This window comes from Bubalus bubalis, chromosome 3 (assembly GCF_019923935.1).
Source record: "Bubalus bubalis isolate 160015118507 breed Murrah chromosome 3, NDDB_SH_1, whole genome shotgun sequence".
Classification (NCBI taxonomy): Eukaryota; Metazoa; Chordata; class Mammalia; order Artiodactyla; family Bovidae; genus Bubalus; species Bubalus bubalis.
This window is the reverse complement of record NC_059159.1, coordinates 161289383-161308566: the sequence shown is the minus strand read 5'-3', so window position 1 is coordinate 161308566 and position 19184 is coordinate 161289383. Positions and strand designations below refer to the sequence as shown.

The following is a 19184-nucleotide window of genomic DNA, read 5'->3' as shown; positions in this document are numbered from 1 at the left end:
AGGAGGGATAATGGGGAGAATGTCTTTGCTGCTGCTGCTAAGTCCCTTCAGTCGTGTCCGACTCTAATGGTTAATCAGATCCATACAATTAAGAGCTGAGAAAGGAGGAGTTTAATGGAAGAGGCAGTAAAAGCTCTGTGAAAGATGGCTACTGCTACTACTGCTAAGTCACTTCAGTCGTGTCCGACTCTGTACAACCCCAGAGACGGAAGCCCACCAGGCTCCCCCGTCCCTGGAATTCTCCAGGCAAGAACACTGGAGTGGGTTGCCATTTCCTTCTCCAATGCATGAAAGTGAAAAGTGAAAGTGAAGTCGTTCCGTCTTGTCTGACCCTCAGCGATCCCATGGACTGCAGCCTACCAGGCTCCTCCATCCATGGGGTTTTCCAGGCAAGAGTACTGGAGTGGGGTGCCATTGCCTTCTCCATGAAAGATGGCTAGGGAGGGGATATTCTGTGGCAGTGAATGATGCTTTGGAGAGTTACTTGAGGAGGGAAGAAAAGGGAATGTGAGAAGTCCTTCTGGGTGGAGATATGAATTGGATGCCTTTCAACATCCTTCAGGAGAAACAGGTAAAAAAGAACAGAGTTTCTTTTCAGTGGGTTTTCTTTTTTTGCCTGTGATTTTATGCTACATTTTGTGAAGTGTGAGATAACTCTGAGTGTGAACCACAAATGACATAGATTCATTAGGGTTACAGATTAATATTTATATGATACACACTGTTCTTTCAATATTTCTAGAATTTGAGAGTAGAATAAGACATTTTTATACTAAAAAAAGCTTAGATAGATTATGCCATAAAAGACAACATTCATATGTATTTTTTTCCCCCAGATAAGACCTAGGGCTTTAAAGAAACCACAGATTTTTAGTAGATTTCTTCAGGTTTGGTCTCACATTCCTTGTCTGCCTTCACTCTCTTCTATTTAGTAAGGCAACTCAGGCAAACACTTCAAGAAGCTCTAGCTTACACAAAGGCAATATTTTTGTTTATTTTTTTGGTTTTCTTTTGAGATTTATTGAGATATTATTGACATATAACATATGTTAGCTTAAGATGTATGATGTGATGACTTGATATACATATATACTGCAAAATGATTACCAAAATAAGGTTAGCTGGCCCCTTCACCCCCTTACATAATTGCCAGTTTTAGGGGTGATAACTTTAAAGATCTACTCTCTTAAGACAATATTTAGACTTCATGGATACACATATGAGAATGTTACTAGACATTCAGAAAACCACAAAGGAAGTGTGAACATTTTTTCTTAAATGTGTTGTTTGTGAATAAGTATTTCTATTTTGCTTCAGCTCTCAGCCAATAATATCCCAAATATGCACGAGGGTGGATATGAACCAGCAGGAAGATAAGATTTACATTTTGTTTAGGAGGCATGCACACAATTTTTAAAACTCTTCTACTTTTTACAGCTGCCAAAGACCTCTCCCTTACATCATGCCCTCATCTCTAACCACAATGAACACTCTCTAATCTGCCCTTTTCTTCCACAAGTTTCCCCATGCCGCAGGTACACGACAATGAGGATTGTAAGGGCTTGGTATCTGTGTTCATCTTATTGGGGAAAAAAAATGAGGAGAAGGGTACTTCTCAGGGGAAGGAAACTTTCTGGAGAGCCCTTGAAAGGATTTTGAAAGAGCTGCATGGACATAAAGAAAAGTATTTGAGGAAGGACCAGGTAACAGAAAAGAAAAAGGAAAGAGTCCAGTAGATGTTCCAGTGATGGGTTGATTGGAGTCTGGAAGTATGTTTTTATAAAATGGTATAAGTATTGGTTTTCTAGTATTACACACTGGTGACAGTGAGACTGGAGGATACAAGCATGTTTGTTCTGCCTTCCACCATCCCAGAGAGAGAGCAAGTTTTTTGCTAATGAAGAATAAGAACCGAAGGGGCCAGTTTCTGCAAAGGGATACAAATGGATGACATCACTGGTACTGTGACTTTGAACTCTGTGTTTGGTTTCCTTGGTTTTTCTCCCCCACAGCTCTTTCATCCATAGAAGGGCCACCTTGGAGAAGCAGAGATACCCTAATGGGGTTGATGAGCCTAGTTTCTAGGTTCTGAAAAGACCCAAGTATGAGCAAGAGTGGAAGGCCTGCAAGAAAGACACCCGGACACCATAGGGCCCAGAAAGAGGGTGTGAAGAACACAGAATGCTTGATTCCAGGTCAAACCTGCTGCCCTGGCTCTTTGTGCCCTCTTGTCCCCTGTCACCTTCAGCCTGGACAAACACAGCAGCTGCAAGGGCCCTAAGGGACCCAGGGGAAAGGAAACAAGAGTGCCCGACACAGGTAAGTGGAAAGTGACACAAACTGGCGAGATTCCATTTCAGAATCAAGCCAAGAGCACACAAGACAGAACCCTGCCCCATGAAGAGGGAACTTTTGATCATTGTTAAATTCCTTGACCCGGGCTGCTCCCAGCTCGCTTCCCTTGACTCACTGTGATCAGTGGGTAGAAGAATCAAGTTGAGGGTCCGTGTGTAAAGTATAAAAATCATGTCCCATCGTCATCAGTCATCATATGGGAGGTGTCACAGGAAGGGAGAAAGTGAGTCTGAATTCCTATCCAGGTCACATCTCAATTTGGGGCCTCATTTTCCCTATTGGTACAATGAAAGGTAAGTAGCTCTTTTTTTTTTTTTTTTTTTTAATTCAAGTATAGCTGATTTACAATGTTGTGTTAGTTTCTGGTGTACAGTGAAGTGATTCAGTTATAGAAATATTAATGCATATATATATGTGTGTGTTTGTGTATACATGGTATCTAGCTTTGATATTCCACGCTGCCATGAAGAGCCCATGTGGCCTGTGAGTCAGTGATGTATCAAATCCAAGAGAAGGGAGGGCGATGGACAATCAGACCATGACCACCACACAGAAGTGAGATCTTCCCTGTGTAATACACATCAAGTGGCTGGCAATGTACCATGTGGAAGAAAAACAATACATACGCTTGGCTTATTGAATGAATATATATACATGCATCTCTTTGAGCATAAGACTATATATATGCATTTATGTTCACTCCTCTTGAGGTGGGAAATATAAAATTAGCACTGTGATGTAAAGAATGATGAAAATGAGGATATTCATTTAGAGTGAATCCTTCCTCTCATCCCAGAGAGCAATCTCTAACTTCAAAACCCAAAAATCAAACATTTCTTCAAATCAAATGTTTTCCTAAGACACTGTGGTTTTAACAAAAATAAGTCAGCAAGGGCATAATGTTGAAGGACAGCAAAATTCAGTTGCTCAGTTGTGTCTGACTCTTTGTGACCACATGGACTGCAGCATGCCAGGCTTCCCTGTCCATCACCAACTTCCAGAGCTTACTCAAACTCATGTCCATCGAGTTGGTGATGCCATCTAGCCAAAGCCAAAGCCAATGTCTCATATTGACTTTGCTTCAGTCTTTTTGGTCAAGAAGGGCAATTTACATCTTGAGAAGTGTCGGAAAGAATACTGCTAAGAGGTAACTGAAACCCAGGACTGCTAGGAGGTAACTGAAACCCAGGTGAGTAGAGAAGATTGGAAGATAATAAAACTCCCAGGGATACAAATGCTCACAGTGCTTTGGGTCCTGTGCCCCAGTTTCCACATCAATGAATTTGTCCCAAGGATTTCATATACCAGGAAAGGCACTGGAGGCAGAAACGCCAAGTTCTAATTTTCAAAACTGAGAAGGAAGGAATTCCATAAACTATATATAAATAGCTGGACATCATGGCTGGTTAAACTCTAGAATCAATTTTGAAAGAGCAGAAGCTGGGCACATTAATCTCAATTTTTTTTCCTTCAAGGTCTCTAGACAGATTAGACAAATGACAGAGATAAAGCATATTGGATCATCATCAAGTCCCTATTGTCCTTATGTGGACGAGACAGAAACATGTGCCATGAGTATTAGGACAACAGCCAGAACTTGTCACTGGTTGAAAAGCCATGCCCCATAGGTGCCGGGTAAGGATTCCCCAGGGCCAGGAGGATCCCTAACGGTGAGCCACAGGCTTCTGACTTTTTATCAAACTGTGCAACAATTTTATCAGTGAAATGATGGTAAATAATGCCAGTTTGCTTTTCAGATCTGAGATGATACTAAACAGAGAGGAAAAGCGAGGGTGTGTAGAGCCCCAACCATGAGCTGTAAAAATCCTGACAACAAAGAGAGTTTTCTCCTTTCAAAATGGTTAAACCCTTTATTCAAATGAAACCTGATGCAGAAATACGATATGGAAGCACAAGGCTGGGGAAGCCGCTGTGCTTGAAATGGGAAGGAACACCAAGTCCCTCACCTCAACCCTTTCCTTACCTTCCAGAGACTCCTTGGTGACCCCAGGGGCCCCTGACACTCCTGAAGGACACTTTAACAGGAAGAAACTTAACAGTCATATAAAATCTACCAAGGGCCGAGAGGCGCATAGCTCATCCTTATTTTTGTCTCTTAAGATTAGAAAGAGAGGAATTTGCAGGCTCTTCTGCATGTGAGAAGGCGAAGTAGTATGTGCACAGTTGTGGGGAACAGACTTCTTGCTGCCGCTGGAATGACTGGATCGATGGCTCCGCTGGACAGAGGGAAGGAGGCCCGGTAGTGGCGCAGGCCACTCACTTCCGAGGCTGTGCCTGAGAGCCTGAGGTGGAAAGGCCATGAGGACCGCCAGGAAGTCACGTGGCTGTGGCCTCTGTGGGGTGACTGCTCAGCCCAGACTGTGCTGGGCAACTCTGAGTCTTGCCCTTCAGAGACCAAGCGGGGCGTGTTCACAGGGGAGCAACAGGCACGGCTAAGGGGGTCCAAGAAACCTACCATCTCGGGACCAGATGAACCGACCGGGGCTGCGGGCATTAAGGGGATGGAAAGTGAAGGCCTGGGAAAGACAGGATGTGATAGCCGTTTTCAAATATTTAAATGGAAGGGATGGTATGGGGAGGGAGGAGGGAGGAGGGTTCAGGGTAGGGAACACATGTATACCTGTGGCGGATTCATTTTGATATTTGGCAAAACTAATACAATTATGTAAAGTTTAAAAATAAAATAAAATTAAAAAAAATAATAAATAAATGGAAATAAGAACTTAGGTTTGTTCTGAAGGGCTCCTAAGATACAAACTTCGGTTTGTATCTTAAGGATATGTAAAAATAGGTAAAAGATGAAAGCAGCAGACTAATGAGAGCTCCATCTGAGGACGAACTTCCCAGCTGTCAGAGCCAATTACAGACAGAATGGGCCATCTGTAGGGAGACCCAGGTCATGGTATGTGCCTGTGGTTTGAAGGCCTCATGGCAAGGCTCTGTCCCCGGGCTTCCATGTTTGAATAAGGAATTGGAACAGATGCCTCCTGATTCTGCAAAGCAAAGATTCCAAATAAATTCCCATTTATACAGAACCCAAAACCTCCCAAACTCCAGACAACCAGAATATTTGTCATAATACTGAGTAACGACCAGTGACTTTTTTAAAATGGCCCTAAGACTGTGCAAATTTTCAAAAGGATGCCCCTAAAGCAAGATGGATGATACCTATGAGAAAGAATTCCAGGGGCGACTGCCATTCATTTGTAAACTGTCCATGCTCTGTGTAGTCACTGCTAGCCATAACTGATCATTAATCTGGATGCTCTATTTCAAAAGCAGCCTGGACGAAGCAGTTAACCACATCAAATGCAATTCCTTTCAAGCCTCTGCATCTGTATATTTCCACAGTAGATACATTTATGCATATTGGTTCTTAACTGATAAACAAAAGTACATGTAGACTTATTTTTTAGAAGACTTTGAGCACATAATACTTTTTCAAAAAGGCATTTGCTATCTGGATTCATTATGTTTTCACAGTGTCTTCTGAGAGGAAGGATCCTAGCTTGTGAAAGTGTGTGTATTCCTATGCACACAGAACTTCAATCCCAGTAACATATCATTCTTGAAGCTCACATTCCTTGACTGCCAATGCTGTTCAAATCCTGTTCATATCTCTCAGTCCCCACACACTGGCCCTACCGCCTTCACGAACTGATCGTTAGGTAGGTCATATTGCATGTCCTGTGAGTCGCAGAAATGTGGAGAGGAGCTAGAAAGCTGTTTACCCACAATTACTGGGAACTACCAACACTCTAATAACACGCAGGGAGGTATGTGCCTTTTGAAGAATTGTTATCCCGAGTTGATCTCAGAAGTGCATCTTGGAGCATTTAAAAGAATCTGCAGCTTAAATCACTGCCAATGGTCCCTTCGTAGGACGACTGTAGCTACAAGTTTTTTAACTATCCTGGGATCCTAGCTTGAGTTTGACCAGATACCATTTACAGTACCCCCCCCCAACTCTAGAACCCTGTGAATCTGTTTGTAAAATAATATGCTAAGATATTTATAGAGTCCCCAGAATACTTATATTTTGCCAATGTGTATGACAATTATGTCAATACCTGCAGAATTATTTTACTTCTATGTTAAAAGGAAGGCTAACATAGAAGTTTGCTATGTTTGCTTCATAAAATACTGCATAAATAATTTCCTCTGACTTATTAGTCCATGCTTGTTTTATAAAGGTACCCTTCCATGACTTCTTTTAAACATAAATTTACCTGGATTACATAAAGCATAAATCTGATGCTCAAATTCCAGTTCGCCTACATTATGACAAACTCTGCAGCATTGGTGGTCATTTTTCCATCCAGCCCCTGCTCTCAGTGCCTCTGTGCACGAGCAAAAAGGATTGCTTTAGTGATTTATTAAGCACGGCGCCCAGCTCTGATTTCTGGGGCACATTCACATTGAACAGAGCAAAGCAGAGTTCTCCATATGTTTTACACTCACAAATGTATTACTCGCTACAATCCACAAGTGTGAGGAATATAAGCAAGAAGCATACATTCATTAAATTGCTCCTTTTATTTTCCAAATATACCACAGGAGGTAAGAAATAACTCCAGCAATGAGGAGACTTGAGAATCTATATGTTCACAGTGTACAAACAGCTCAGTTCCCAAAGGATCACAGCAACATTCTCGCACACTTTGAAAATAGTCCCCCCCCCTCACCTTCCCAGCATAGCTCATTTGATCTTGTAGAATGAGGACTGATATAAAGACCACAAACACAGATTCCTCCAAAGTAGGAGGGAAAGAGCTCTATGATTTTCTCAATACTCCCTCCCCTGGGCCCTCAGAAGCCCCTCAGGGACCAGTGCCCGCCCTGTGTGGCCACTGTAAGTTCTACATCTGAAGCTGCGCTGAGGAGGGGGACCCCCCTCCATGTCAGAATATCTGGGCATCCCTCATTAATAAAGCTCAGAGGAATGCAAGCCCCACGGTCAGTCCTGGCATCAAAAGCAGACAGCTCCCCAGGACTTACCAGCTGCTCTGCTGGTTCCGTCCTGCTCAGGTGATGGTTCTGCTGTTCGTGAACAGAGGGTTGGCAGGTCGGGGAGCTGGGAGGAAATGTGATTTACTGCATCTGGTAGCAGAGAATAGGGAATACAATTAGGCACAGTGTTGAGAGGCCCGATGGGTTCACTGCCGAGACAGCAGCTTGTCTGCCCTACATAATGGACCACAGAGGTGGCCATTGCAAGAGAGGATCAGGGTAAACAAAGACCAGCATTTGCCCAGTGACTGGTATTCAGTAGAGTAGCTGAGGTAGGAGAGATCCCGGCCAGAAAGCTCAAGCCCCAGAACAGCTCTATGTATTAAAAGATTCAACAGAAAGCTCTAGATTCTAAGAGTACAATGTGTTCAGAGGACCAAAAAAAAAAAAAAAAAAAGAGGGAGAGAGATGAACTAGCGAGAGCCATTATCAACTTGATGCGGGTGCGTTCTCAGTCGCTCTGTTGTATACAACTCTTTGCAATCTCATGGACTGCAGCCTGCCAGGCTCCTCTGTCTGTGGGATCTCCCAAGGAAGAATATTGGAGTGGGTTGCCATTTCCCTCCCCACAGGATCTACCTGACCCAGGGATCAAATCCAGGACTCTCACACTGGTCTGAGCCACCAAAGAATGGGATTGGGCCAAGTATGGGACTTCAAACTAGAAACATGGAAAGTGAAAGTGAAGTCGCTCAGTCATGTCCGACTCTTTGTGACCCTGTGGACTGTAGCCCACCAGGCTCCTCCGTCCATGGGATTCTCCAGGCAAGAATACTGGAGTGGATTACCATTTCCTTCTCCAGGGGATCTTCCTGACCCAGGGATCGAACCCAGGTCTCCCACATTGCAGGCAGACGCTTTAACCTCTGAACCACCAGGGAAGCAGTAGAAACATGGAAGACATATCTTAAACAGAATTGGAAAACAGATTTGGGAGTCTTTCCTTAAACTGGAAATATCACTTTATGTGCCTGATTCATTCCAAAGACTAATAGGCATAAAAAATTTTTTTTTCAGAATTTATCCCACAATTTCAGTCCTTCTGTCTGGTGTTTCAGCTAGAAAATCTAGAGATTCCAAATAACAGCACCAGTGAAACACCATGAGCTCAGCTGCAAGAAATGTGGCCATGCAGAATAGAGAGAACGGCTCTGCTTGGGAAAATATCTTGAAAGTTCATTTAGGGAGATGGAGGCCATGGAAGTCAATAGGTGTGTCGAAGTATTAGAGGAGAGGGGGAAACCACTGGGGTGAAACAGGGGAACAATCTGTGCATGCCCCAGAGAGCAGGGGGAAAGTGAAGGAACATTCTAGAAAGCTGGACTCTAGGTGATGTGATTCCTTCCATGTGCCACAGACACACCTCATTATCCTGGAATATCGATCACTGGTCAATGATCATGTCTAACTGCCTACCGCATATTCTATTCAATAGCCCACAAATCATCTCAAGCTCAACATGTCCAAAATAGAACTCTCATCTCCACTCATCTGCTGCTTCTCCCATATGGCGTGTCTCAGCTCACTGGCACCACAATTCACCCAGGATCCTGGGCGGCGCCCCTACCTCCTGCTCCTGGTATCCAGTCAGTCCCCCAGCCTTCCCACATCCATCCCGTCCTCTGTATCCCCACTGATGCTGACTTAATTCTGGCAGGTTTCTGTTTTCCTTTTTAAATTTCATGTAGGAGAGGGCTGTGACCAGACACCAAATTAGGATTGGTTGAGCTCTGTACTGATGAGGTCACTGCGGACTCACATTCAGCCGAACGACCAAGGATGTAGTGACACTGGACCACCACGTTCCTAGGGCAAAGGGAAAGGATGGGGTGGAGCTTCTCTAAGAGAATGGGTTTATCTGTATCAACCCTTTGGGGAGACAGAACCGGAAGTCAGGAGTCGGCAGGCAGGCCCTGGGTTGGAGTGAGGCTCAGGTTACTGTTTCTCCCTGGGGCCTCATGTGTGCTGGAGTTGGGCACTGGGTCAGACAGACATAGTTGAAGGCCCTTCACTGCAGGGAAAGAAGGTGGGCCTTTGAGATGATGCTGGGCTGGAAGACAGCCAGGAAGCAGCCTATAGAGACCTTCTGAAATGGCCTGAATTTGAGCCAGGGCCTCAGAGTATGGTCACATGTCTGAATTTGCCCTTTATTCTCCATGTTGAACTGCTCTGCCAGTGTTCCTTAAGTTAGCTGGGAGACTCTGCTCTCACTCTGGAGAGTTGTGGGAAGGGTCAGGACCCTACGCCATACAAGGCAGGACCAAAGAGAGCAACAGTTGGGGTAGCAGGGCCTGAGCAGGTAGGGGGAGACAGTGGTCCAGGGGAAGGAAGAGTAGCACAGTTTAGGAGATGGGAGAAGACCAGAGCAGATGTGCACAACTTCTGAGTTTCCCTGAGGATTTCCAGAAGTCTGTGGAAGGGCAATCTCAGTAAGTCTGACTGCCTGCGTTCAAATGAGATGCATTTGAACTTCTCAAGCCATTAAGACCAGGTAAGACTTTGCAGACTGGTCACACGTGTCTGGAGCCTTCTATGCTATATACAGAATTTCCAGGACATTTCTGCATACTGAAAGTTTTAGCAGCCAGAAGTAAAAGCCACCTGCAGGCAGGGGATTCTGCTCATGACTCCTACTGCTTACATTTCAGCCTCCCCCAGGAGGCAGCTCCCCAACAGAAGGGAGCAGGTGATGGAGTTACCTTTGCCCAGTGGTCACTGGCTACAGGCTCACGGACTACAGCTCTTATAGGGCTGGGGCTCCATGGTTTCTGCTCCTCATAAGAGGTGGCAGGGGGTGGGGCCCAAGGGAGAGGATAGGGTGGCCCCTCTATATATCATTAAGTAGTAATTCCTGAGGTTCTGCAGCCCCAAGGGGTCTGATAGACCAACACAAGGAAAAAGAAACAGAGCCCCCAAGGCTTCCTGGGGGAGAATTCCTTCACATGATCTCAGTCAGTTAACTGCCCTCTTCCTGACAAGGTCTGGGTGGCCTATCATGCTTCTTCCTCCCTCTGTCTGAGGAGGTAACAGTCAGTTACAGAACAAAGAGGAAAGGGGAGTCCTTCCCATTACCCAGCACTGCTAAAATCGTCACCGTATGAAGAACATAAATAGCCAACGTTAGAGAGAAACAAAACTGATGAAAACGCTCCTAAAATCATGACTTCTGGGCAAGTGAAGACACACTAGGTCCCAACGATTGGTATGAGGGTGTTGATGCAGGAAAGGTTCCAGGCTGCCCCAGACTGGGATGGGTTGGAAATCTACAAAGTCTCAAACAGCAAGGACAAGACAGGCCCAAGACAAACGTTTTCCTTTGCCAGTTCTGGCCAAGGGTTTCACACCAGCTCCCCAGTGGGTAAAGAACAGAGTTAGTTCTAGGTATATACTATGTGAAATTTATACTTACACAAAACACTGTGCCTATTTAGGGCAGTAAAAACAACCCACCCAATCAATTTTGACTCCACCATATAACAAGGATGTATGTGGGGTAGGGAGGAAGTGAGGGGGGATCATGAAGTACGTGGCCAAGAAATTCTACTCACGATTAAAATACATTGCTCTTGATTGCCAAGGCTACCATGTAATCAAAAAACATTGGTGATTCAGCAGTCTAATATCTTTATTTCCTCTGAAAAGCACAGGGGGATGTGCACAGGGTACCTGAAGAGGGGTCATCACACAAGCACACACTAGCAGCCAACTCCTTGGCAACTCATCACACTGGCAATGCTTTTGCCGACCTCTGCAGTGTCTGGTACAGTTATATAACTTCAGCTGGACCTGGATTCTGTAATCATCGTGTTTTAGTATTAGGTATCTATCCTAAGGCATTATTATTCTACAATCATTTTTTGTTAGGTCTTAGCACCTAGATAACATATTCAACAGCAGAGACATTACTTTGCCAACAAAGGTCTGTCTAGTCAAGGCTATGGTTTTTCCAGTGGTCATGTATGGATGTGAGAGTTGGACTGTGAAGAAAGCTGAGTGCCAAAGAATTGATGCTTTTGGACTGTGGTGCTGGAGAAGACTCTTGAGAGTCCCTTGGACTGCAAGGAGATCCAACCAGTCCATTCTCAAGGAGATCAGCCCTGGGTGTTCTTTGGAAGGAATGATGCTAAAGCTGAAACTCCAGTACTTTGGCCACCTCATGCGAAGAGTTGACTCATTGGAAAAGACTCTGATGCTGGGAGGGATTGGGGGCAGGAGGAGAAGGGGACGACAGACGATGAGATGGCTGCATGGCATCACCAACTCGATGGACGTGAGTTTGAGTGAACTCCAGGAGTTGGTGATGGACAGGGAGGCCTGGTGTGCTGCAGTTCATGGGGTCACAGAGAGTTGGACACGACTGAGCGACTGAATTGAGTACCAACTGGTTGATTCTAAGAGGGTCTTGGTAACTTTGAAATCAAAGGAAGAGGAAATAATCAGACAGCCCAAAGTTCCTAAACTGGATGTGCTTCATGATGGGTTTTTACCCACAGAGTGACCTATAAACACTGACCACGTTCTTGGAAGGATGTGTTCCCTCCTTCAAAATGCTTTCTTTGCTAACAGATGTGGTGTAATGGAAAGGTCTCCCCAGGCTTAGTTATAATCAGACATGGAAGTATCACCATCCAGGGCAATAAGGAAGATTATGGAAACTTTTCCCTGGCCATTTCTTGGGACTCCTGAGACTTTTGCATCCTCTTAAGCCTGAGTTCACTCATCCTGTAAAAAGTAATGGAGGATAAAATCACGAGGGCTGTTTTTCTCTGCAGACTCCTTTCTAAGTCATGATTGGATTTCTTACCACCTCTATGAACTACTTAGGTGAACAGATGAAAATAGTGGGAAGTACATGGAGCAGGAGGAAATGAGAGAAGTTCAGGATGAAAACAAAAAAGAGAGAGTGCTGAGAGTTTATGACATGACTTCATGGATGCTTGTTAACGAGTCACATACTACATGGGTCTCCATGGCCCACACAGCCTTCCCTGGGACACAATACGCAGGTTCCATCCCTTCCCTAATTAGAGAGAGAAGCCTAAGAAAGGTCCTGGTTTGAGACGGGAAGAGAAAAAAAAGAAGTGAAAGCAAAAGAGGTTGATGTGCATGCCTCCTGTATGTGGGTGTCTGTGGGTCCATGTCTGATACTTACTGTGTTACTGCTAATCACATACATGACCTCAGGGTAGCCCTAGCACGAGGGAACTCCACTATCTTTCCCATGCTGCCACCCCCAACTCCCCAAAACAGGCAAGGCCACCTCCTCAGTCTATACTCCACCCCCAAAGCACAGAACAAGTGTCCTGACTAGGCCATACCCTAGAGAAAGTTGTAGAACTATCATAGGTGCTCTTCCTGGAGTTGCTGTGGGCTCGACCTGGACTTGTCTCTGAGTATATGCACTGGGATCATGAATTTAATACCTTCCCAAAGATCACCCAAGGGGCCAAAATTAAGATCCCCTGCCTTTCATTTGTTGGGTGGGGGGACCTGAACAAACCACCATTTTTTCTTGTTTATTTTCTGAAATGAAAATTATCCTTATTGTAAGGATCTTTGCTAGACATTATAAGAAAAATGCCTATCCATCTCTGCATTTTAAAATCTTTAACCATACATTTCCAAAAGACATTGGGAAAATACTGATGCCAACGCTTATTCTACCTTCTGCATCATCTTCCTGGTTTAGAGGCTGAAACAGAGCAGACAATGTCTGCTCCTTCTGACAAGATCTGACATTTTAGGACAGGTTGAGCTAAGGGTCAGAGTGAAAAGTGGAAATCACGTGGTTTTCATGAGTTTGTAGCTAAAGTTAGAGGAGCAAGGTGAAAGCTGAGAGGCACACAACCTCAAATTCATCCCAAGGCCCCAGCGAAGGACAGCAGGGAAGCAGGGGGCAAAGAAGGGGAGAGAGAGCAGAGGAAGGCCCACTCTTGCCAGGAGGGGGTCAGGAAGCCAGGGCCCTGCTCCTAACCTTCATGTGCCCCCAGCCAACCATGCCCCACAGGGAGAGACGTTCTGTGAAGCCCTGGTTCCCAGGGAGGCTGGAGAAACTGTGGTTTTCTGATTCAAAGTAAAACCAGAGGCCTTAGGAAGGTTTCCTAAACATCAGCTGATGGGCTCCTGATGTGTATTGTTACCTGGAGACCTAACCACCAGTTCCAGTGGGCTCAACCCTGCCAGAGAACTGGTCCTGAGGCTGGTGCTCTAGGCTGAGTGTATTTCAAGAGAGATCCAAGCAGTGAACCTTGGAGACCAAATGGGAAGAAGAAGAGCTGGGCCAGCTGTGTAAGACTAGGAAAAGTTGGTTGAGAAGTAGTCCTTGAAGAGGAGAGGCAGAGGAGATGGGGACATGGCCCTCCCGAGCATTCGCAAACAGTGCTCCCCTTCTTTCTGATGCCCTTCCAAACCAACACAGCATATCTCCCAGGGAGCCTGTGTTAACGAGACCCACTAAGCTGACAGATGAGAACATTCAGGTACAGACAGGGAGAGAGCGCTTATACTTACCTCCATCTGCACTGGAGAAGCTCTGTGGAGACAAAAGCAGGGCAGAGAGTCACTATATACACGGGGAGATGACCCTTCACTCATTCAGCCCGTCTTTCTCCCCCAGAATTTGACTGTGGTGGGCAAACCCCATGCTCTCTTTCCTTCTGGGAAATCTGTTTGGGATTCCGAAATTTAAGGAAAAGGTTTACCCTTTGCACCTTATTTACTTCAAATTTCTCCCAGTAGACATTTATGTCAATTATCCAGCAAATACCCTTGGTTGTGCTGGAGAAGTGGTAACAGAAAATCCCGTCCTGTAATGAATGTGTTTAGACTGCTTTCCTATCACTGCTGGGTACCTGAGGAAACAGGAGTTGTAAAATAGAGGGAAGGCGGGTCCTGAGTTATTCAGAACCTGCTGGCATTATGGATTCTCTCTTTGCTACACAGCACCGTGTGTCTTCATAGACAGGCACACCTCATTTTATTGTGCCTCAATATTGCCTTTTTTTTTTTCCACAAATGGAAGGTGCCTGACAACCCCCAGTTAAGCCAATCTGTCAGCACCATTGTTCCAACAGTATTATTTTTAATTAAGGTACGTACATTGTTTTTTAGACATAAGGCTATTGCATACTTCATAGACTAACAATATAGTGTAAACATAACTTTTATACGCAGTGGGAAACCAAAAAATTCATGTGACTCACTCTTTGCAACCTTCACTTAATTTCAGTGGTTTGGAACCAAACCCGCCATATCTCTGAGGCATGCCTGTGCGGTAAAATTTCATGTTTCACTGACACTTTCTTTTTTGGAATTCATGCCCATTTGATATGGCTTTGCCCCTAGCCTTTTTATCAAAGAAAGACTTAAAGCCACAGGGAGTCTGTTTAACCGGCTTCATAAGAATTGGTTTTTAGACCAATTCGCCACTCTCAGCGTCAGAGACAGCTCTGGTCCTCACGCATCTACCCCTCATTGCAGGGTGTGTGGTCCAGGCTTCTTATCCAGACCAACTGGCCTCTTCTCCAATTGGCACTGTCGTGGTGTGCCTGCTTCCCCAGGGGTATAAGTGAGAGAAATGACGTTAGTTTTCTTCACCTTCTGAAAGTCCTTGAAGGATTTTTCTGTTTCCTTTAGCTTCTCTAGGATGATTTGCTCTTTGGCAGATATTTGGGACTCTTCACTTTCCAGGGCTTGTATTTCCTGCTCCAGCCTGGAAAACACACAAACAGAAGACAGGTTACTTTATCTTTTGGCCAGAGAGCAGCTTCCTCCCACTGGGTGGCCTCCTGGTGGTCTCCATTTTACATGATGGTGTGGTACCTGCCAGGCTTCACCTTACAGCCTGTGGCCACCTTCGCCACTGAGCAGACACTGGTCAAAGGGAAACAGCCCAGAGCCCTGCCACCCAGTCATTGCCACCACCTTCCAATACGCTTTCGTGCCTTCCTTTCAACTCTTCTCCTGTGCATTCTTAATTTGGAGGTAATTATTTTTCATAGCATGGCTTCCCAGGTGGCTCAGTGGTAAAGAATCTGCCTGCTAATGAGGAGAGGAGACATGGATTCATTCCCTGGTTGGGGAAGATCCCCTGGAGAAGGAAATGGCAGCCCACTCCAGTATTCTTGACTGGAAAAATCCCATGGACAGAGGAGCCTGGTGGGCTACAGTCCATGGGGTTGCAAAAGAGTTGGACACGACTCAGCAACTAAACAACAACAACTGTTTTTCATAGGTTAATACATACTATCTGAAGGAGAATAGCTTCATATTCTGCAGGGCTAAGGAATTAGTTTACTGGTACAGAGCGTTGAAGCTAGGGTTTAAGCCAGGAAGTATAACTCTAGACCCTGGTCCTCACCATCGTGCCAAACTCTGGTCACATGGTACTTACACCACAGTACTTCACATATGCCCTGCCTTTTTACACACGGAGTATGCTGACTTAAATAGGGTGGTACTGTAATGTACCAATGTTTTGGGGTTATGAAGGGATGGGTGTTCCCCTACCTACAGGACCCCATACTATGATGCTTCCAAATCATTTGGTCTGAATTTATTCATTCATTCATTCGCCTCTGCTTTTGCTCTCCTCCCCCTCCGTCATGTTGGAAGCTTCGCTGCAGAGTGTGCCTGCAGATGTTTGTCCTTTCCCTCCCCCTCTCCTCGTCTATTTCTAATCTGCTGCTGGGAACCGGCTAACCAGGTGTGTTCAACTGAGACCTACCCTAAAGCGTTCAGAGTGAGACCTTCTGAAGAGTAAGGCTCAGACGGTAAAGAATCTGCCTGCAATGCAGGAGACCCGGGTTCAATCTCTGGGTCAGGGAGATCCCCTGGAAGGGAATGGCAACCCACTCCAGTATCCTTGCCTGAAGAATTCCATGGACAGAGGAGCCTGGTGGGTTACAGTCTATGGGTTCACAAAGAGTCAGACATGACTGAGTGACTAAAACACGGAATACCAAGATATGGGCATGAAATTATTCCGGGATGCACTGTGCCTCTCAGAGGTCTTTTCTGTTTCCTTCTTAGGCATCAGAAAAATAACTTCTGGATGGATGATACTTTGTAGCAATTACTTTGGGTTATGAAGAAACCCAAACAGGGCTTCCCAGGTGGTTCAACAGTAAAGAATCCACCTGCAATGCAGGAGAGACGGTTCAATCTCTGGGTTGGGAAGATCCCCTGGAGAAGGAAATGGCAACCCACTCCAGTATTCTTGCTGGGAAATCCCATGGACAGAGGAGCCTGGTGGGCTACAGTCCATGGGGTGGCAAAAGAGTCAGACACAACTGAGTGACTGAACATGAAGACAAATGCTATAACTATACTCCCTCCAGATGAACACAGTTTCAGACATACTGAATGCTTCCCTCACAGTAAAAGTAGCAGTTCTTTTCATGACTAAGATGGCCCTACAGCATCTAGCCTCCTAGTACCTATAAGAGCCTCTACTCTTAACAACGTGCCCATTTCATTTTATGCTTTGGTTAAACAGAGCTACTCCTTATTTGCCCATCTGTGACCACTGATTTACCCTTCTCCAGAAAATCCATCTCCAAACCCTAGCCACTATTGAAACCTTAGCTCAGATACCACCAACCTCATGAGGCTTTCATAGATTCACCATCAGAAAATAACAATATCAGCGGTCTTATCAAGTCCACTATATGTTAGAGCATTGGTTTTCAACCAAAGTGCTTTTGTCCCTTAGGGCATAGTTGGAGATTCTGGAGATATTATGGTTACCCATTACTCAAGCAGAGTGAAGTTGGTGCTACTGGCATTTAGGGGGAAGCAGTTTATAAACATACTACAAAGTACAAAACATCCCCCACAATAAAGAATGATTTGCCCCCCTAAAACCAATAGGGCCAAGGTTTAGTAACTCTAAACCCTGCATCAGAGTATACATAAATTATTAATTTCCATTAATAGAGTATAAATTCACCATGGGAAAGGCACAGATAGTCAATACAAGTATGTTGAATGAATGATAAAAGATGAATCAAGTTGCAAAAAGTCATATAGCTCAGCCAAGAGGAGATCTTCAGGTTTCTGAGACCAGGGTGAATTCTTCAGCAAGCTTTGACTTGAGAGGTTGTGTGTGGGCTGAGAGGCAAACAACCCAGAGGAGAAGGCCAAGCAGCATCAACAGATAAACAGAGACATAAACCTTTGCTCTTCCAAATGTTTATTACATCTTTTACTGATACATACATCTGTGTCAATTACTTTGGGAGGAATCAAGGAAAGGAATAGGAGCATGGAATAGGGATAACTCAAGTGATCTAAAATGGAACCAATTCAATGGGTAGGGGAAGCTCCAGGCTAGAGGTTTCCTGGAGAGATTGGCCAGGTGAGTTTTGAGCAGATTTCATTTGAATCTCAAAAAAACTGAGTACCTCAGCAGATATCTAGAATGTGGGTTGACTCTATTCTCAAATTCCCTCCCTTCCCCCTGCATTTTCATGGCAAAAACACATATGTCCCCCACCACTGATATTGGTCTTGGCCACATGATTTGTTTTGTCCTCATGGGAGGTGGGATATACTTCCCTGCTCTTGAATTTTGGAGCAGCCATGTGACCTGCATTGGCCAATGGGATGCTAGCAGACATGACACAAGCAGAGGCTTGGAATGTATCCGCCCAATCAGGTGCATCCTCTTGAGCCTCTTCCGGCACCAAAAGTACAGCTTCTCTGGGGAGCTGCTGTTCCTTTAGCCTGAGCCCCAGAAAGAACACGTCAGGAGTAGACAGGAGCTCAACCCAGAGTCAGAAGCCATGGCCAGTCATATCTGCACCTTCCATTAGAGCCACTCGGCTAAGCCCAGCCCAGATTAGCAAACACCCAGTCTTCTTCTCACAGAAGAGTGAGCAAGAACATATGATTTTTGTTTTGAAGCACTGAGTTTGAGAGTCATTTGTCACAGAGCACTATTTTGGCCAATAGCTAACTGACACAGCTCAAATATGTATATGTTTTATACATACATATTATATATGTATTGTATATATTATGACCAACCTAGACAGCATATTAAAAAGCAGAGACATTAACTTTGCCAACAAAGGTCCGTCTAGTCAAGGCTATGGTTTTTCCTGTGGTCATGTATGGATGTGAGAGTTGGACTGTGAAGAAGCCTGAGCGCTGAAGAATTGATGCTTTTGAACTGTGGTGTTGGAGAAGACTCTTGAGAGTCCCTTGGACTGCAAGGAGATCCAACCAGTCCATTCTGAAAGAGATCAGCCCTGGGATTTCTTTGGAAGGAATGATGCTAAAGCTGAAACTCCAGTACTTTGGCCACCTCATGCGAAGAGTTGACTCATTGGAAAAGACTCTGATGCTGGGAGGGATTGGGGGAAGGAGGAGAAGAGGACAACAGAGGATGAGATGGCTGGATGGCATCACTGACTCGATGGACGTGAGTCTCAGTGAACTCCGGGAGTTGGTGATGGACAGGGAAGCCTGGCGTGCTGCGATTCATGGCGTCGCAAAGAGTCGGACACGACTGAGCGACTGAACTGAACTGAACTGAATGATATATCGGAGAAGGCAATGGCACCCCACTCCAGTACTCTTGCCTGGAAAATCCCATGGACGGAGGAGCCTGGTAGGTGGCAGTCCATGGGGTTGCACAGAGTCAGACACGACTAAGCGACTTCACTTTCACTTTTCACTTTCATGCATTGGAGAAGGAAATGGCACCCCACTCCAGTGTTCTTGCCTAGAGAATCCCAGGGACAGGTAAGCCTGGTGGGCTGCTGTCTATGGGATCACACAGAGTCGGACACGAC

At 45.2% G+C, this 19184-nt stretch overlaps 1 protein-coding gene across 10 annotated transcripts in view; it reads right to left on the bottom strand.

The window, feature by feature from the left end:
- PALM2AKAP2 (PALM2 and AKAP2 fusion) overlaps window positions 1–19184 on the bottom strand; it is a 515120-nt gene that overhangs the window by 224556 nt on the left and 271380 nt on the right. For 7 of the 10 annotated variants that reach the window (XM_025279197.3, XM_045165161.1, XM_044940414.2 and 4 more), the window contains 3 exons: window positions 14983–15097; window positions 13897–13918; window positions 7375–7476 (listed from right to left, as the gene is read on the bottom strand). In XM_025279197.3, the coding sequence (XP_025134982.2) occupies window positions 7375–7476; window positions 13897–13918; window positions 14983–15097 (239 nt within the window). The remainder of the gene's footprint in view (window positions 1–7374; window positions 7477–13896; window positions 13919–14982; window positions 15098–19184) is intronic. The other 3 variants (XM_044940423.2, XM_044940417.2, XM_044940420.2) reach the window with 1 other exon arrangement.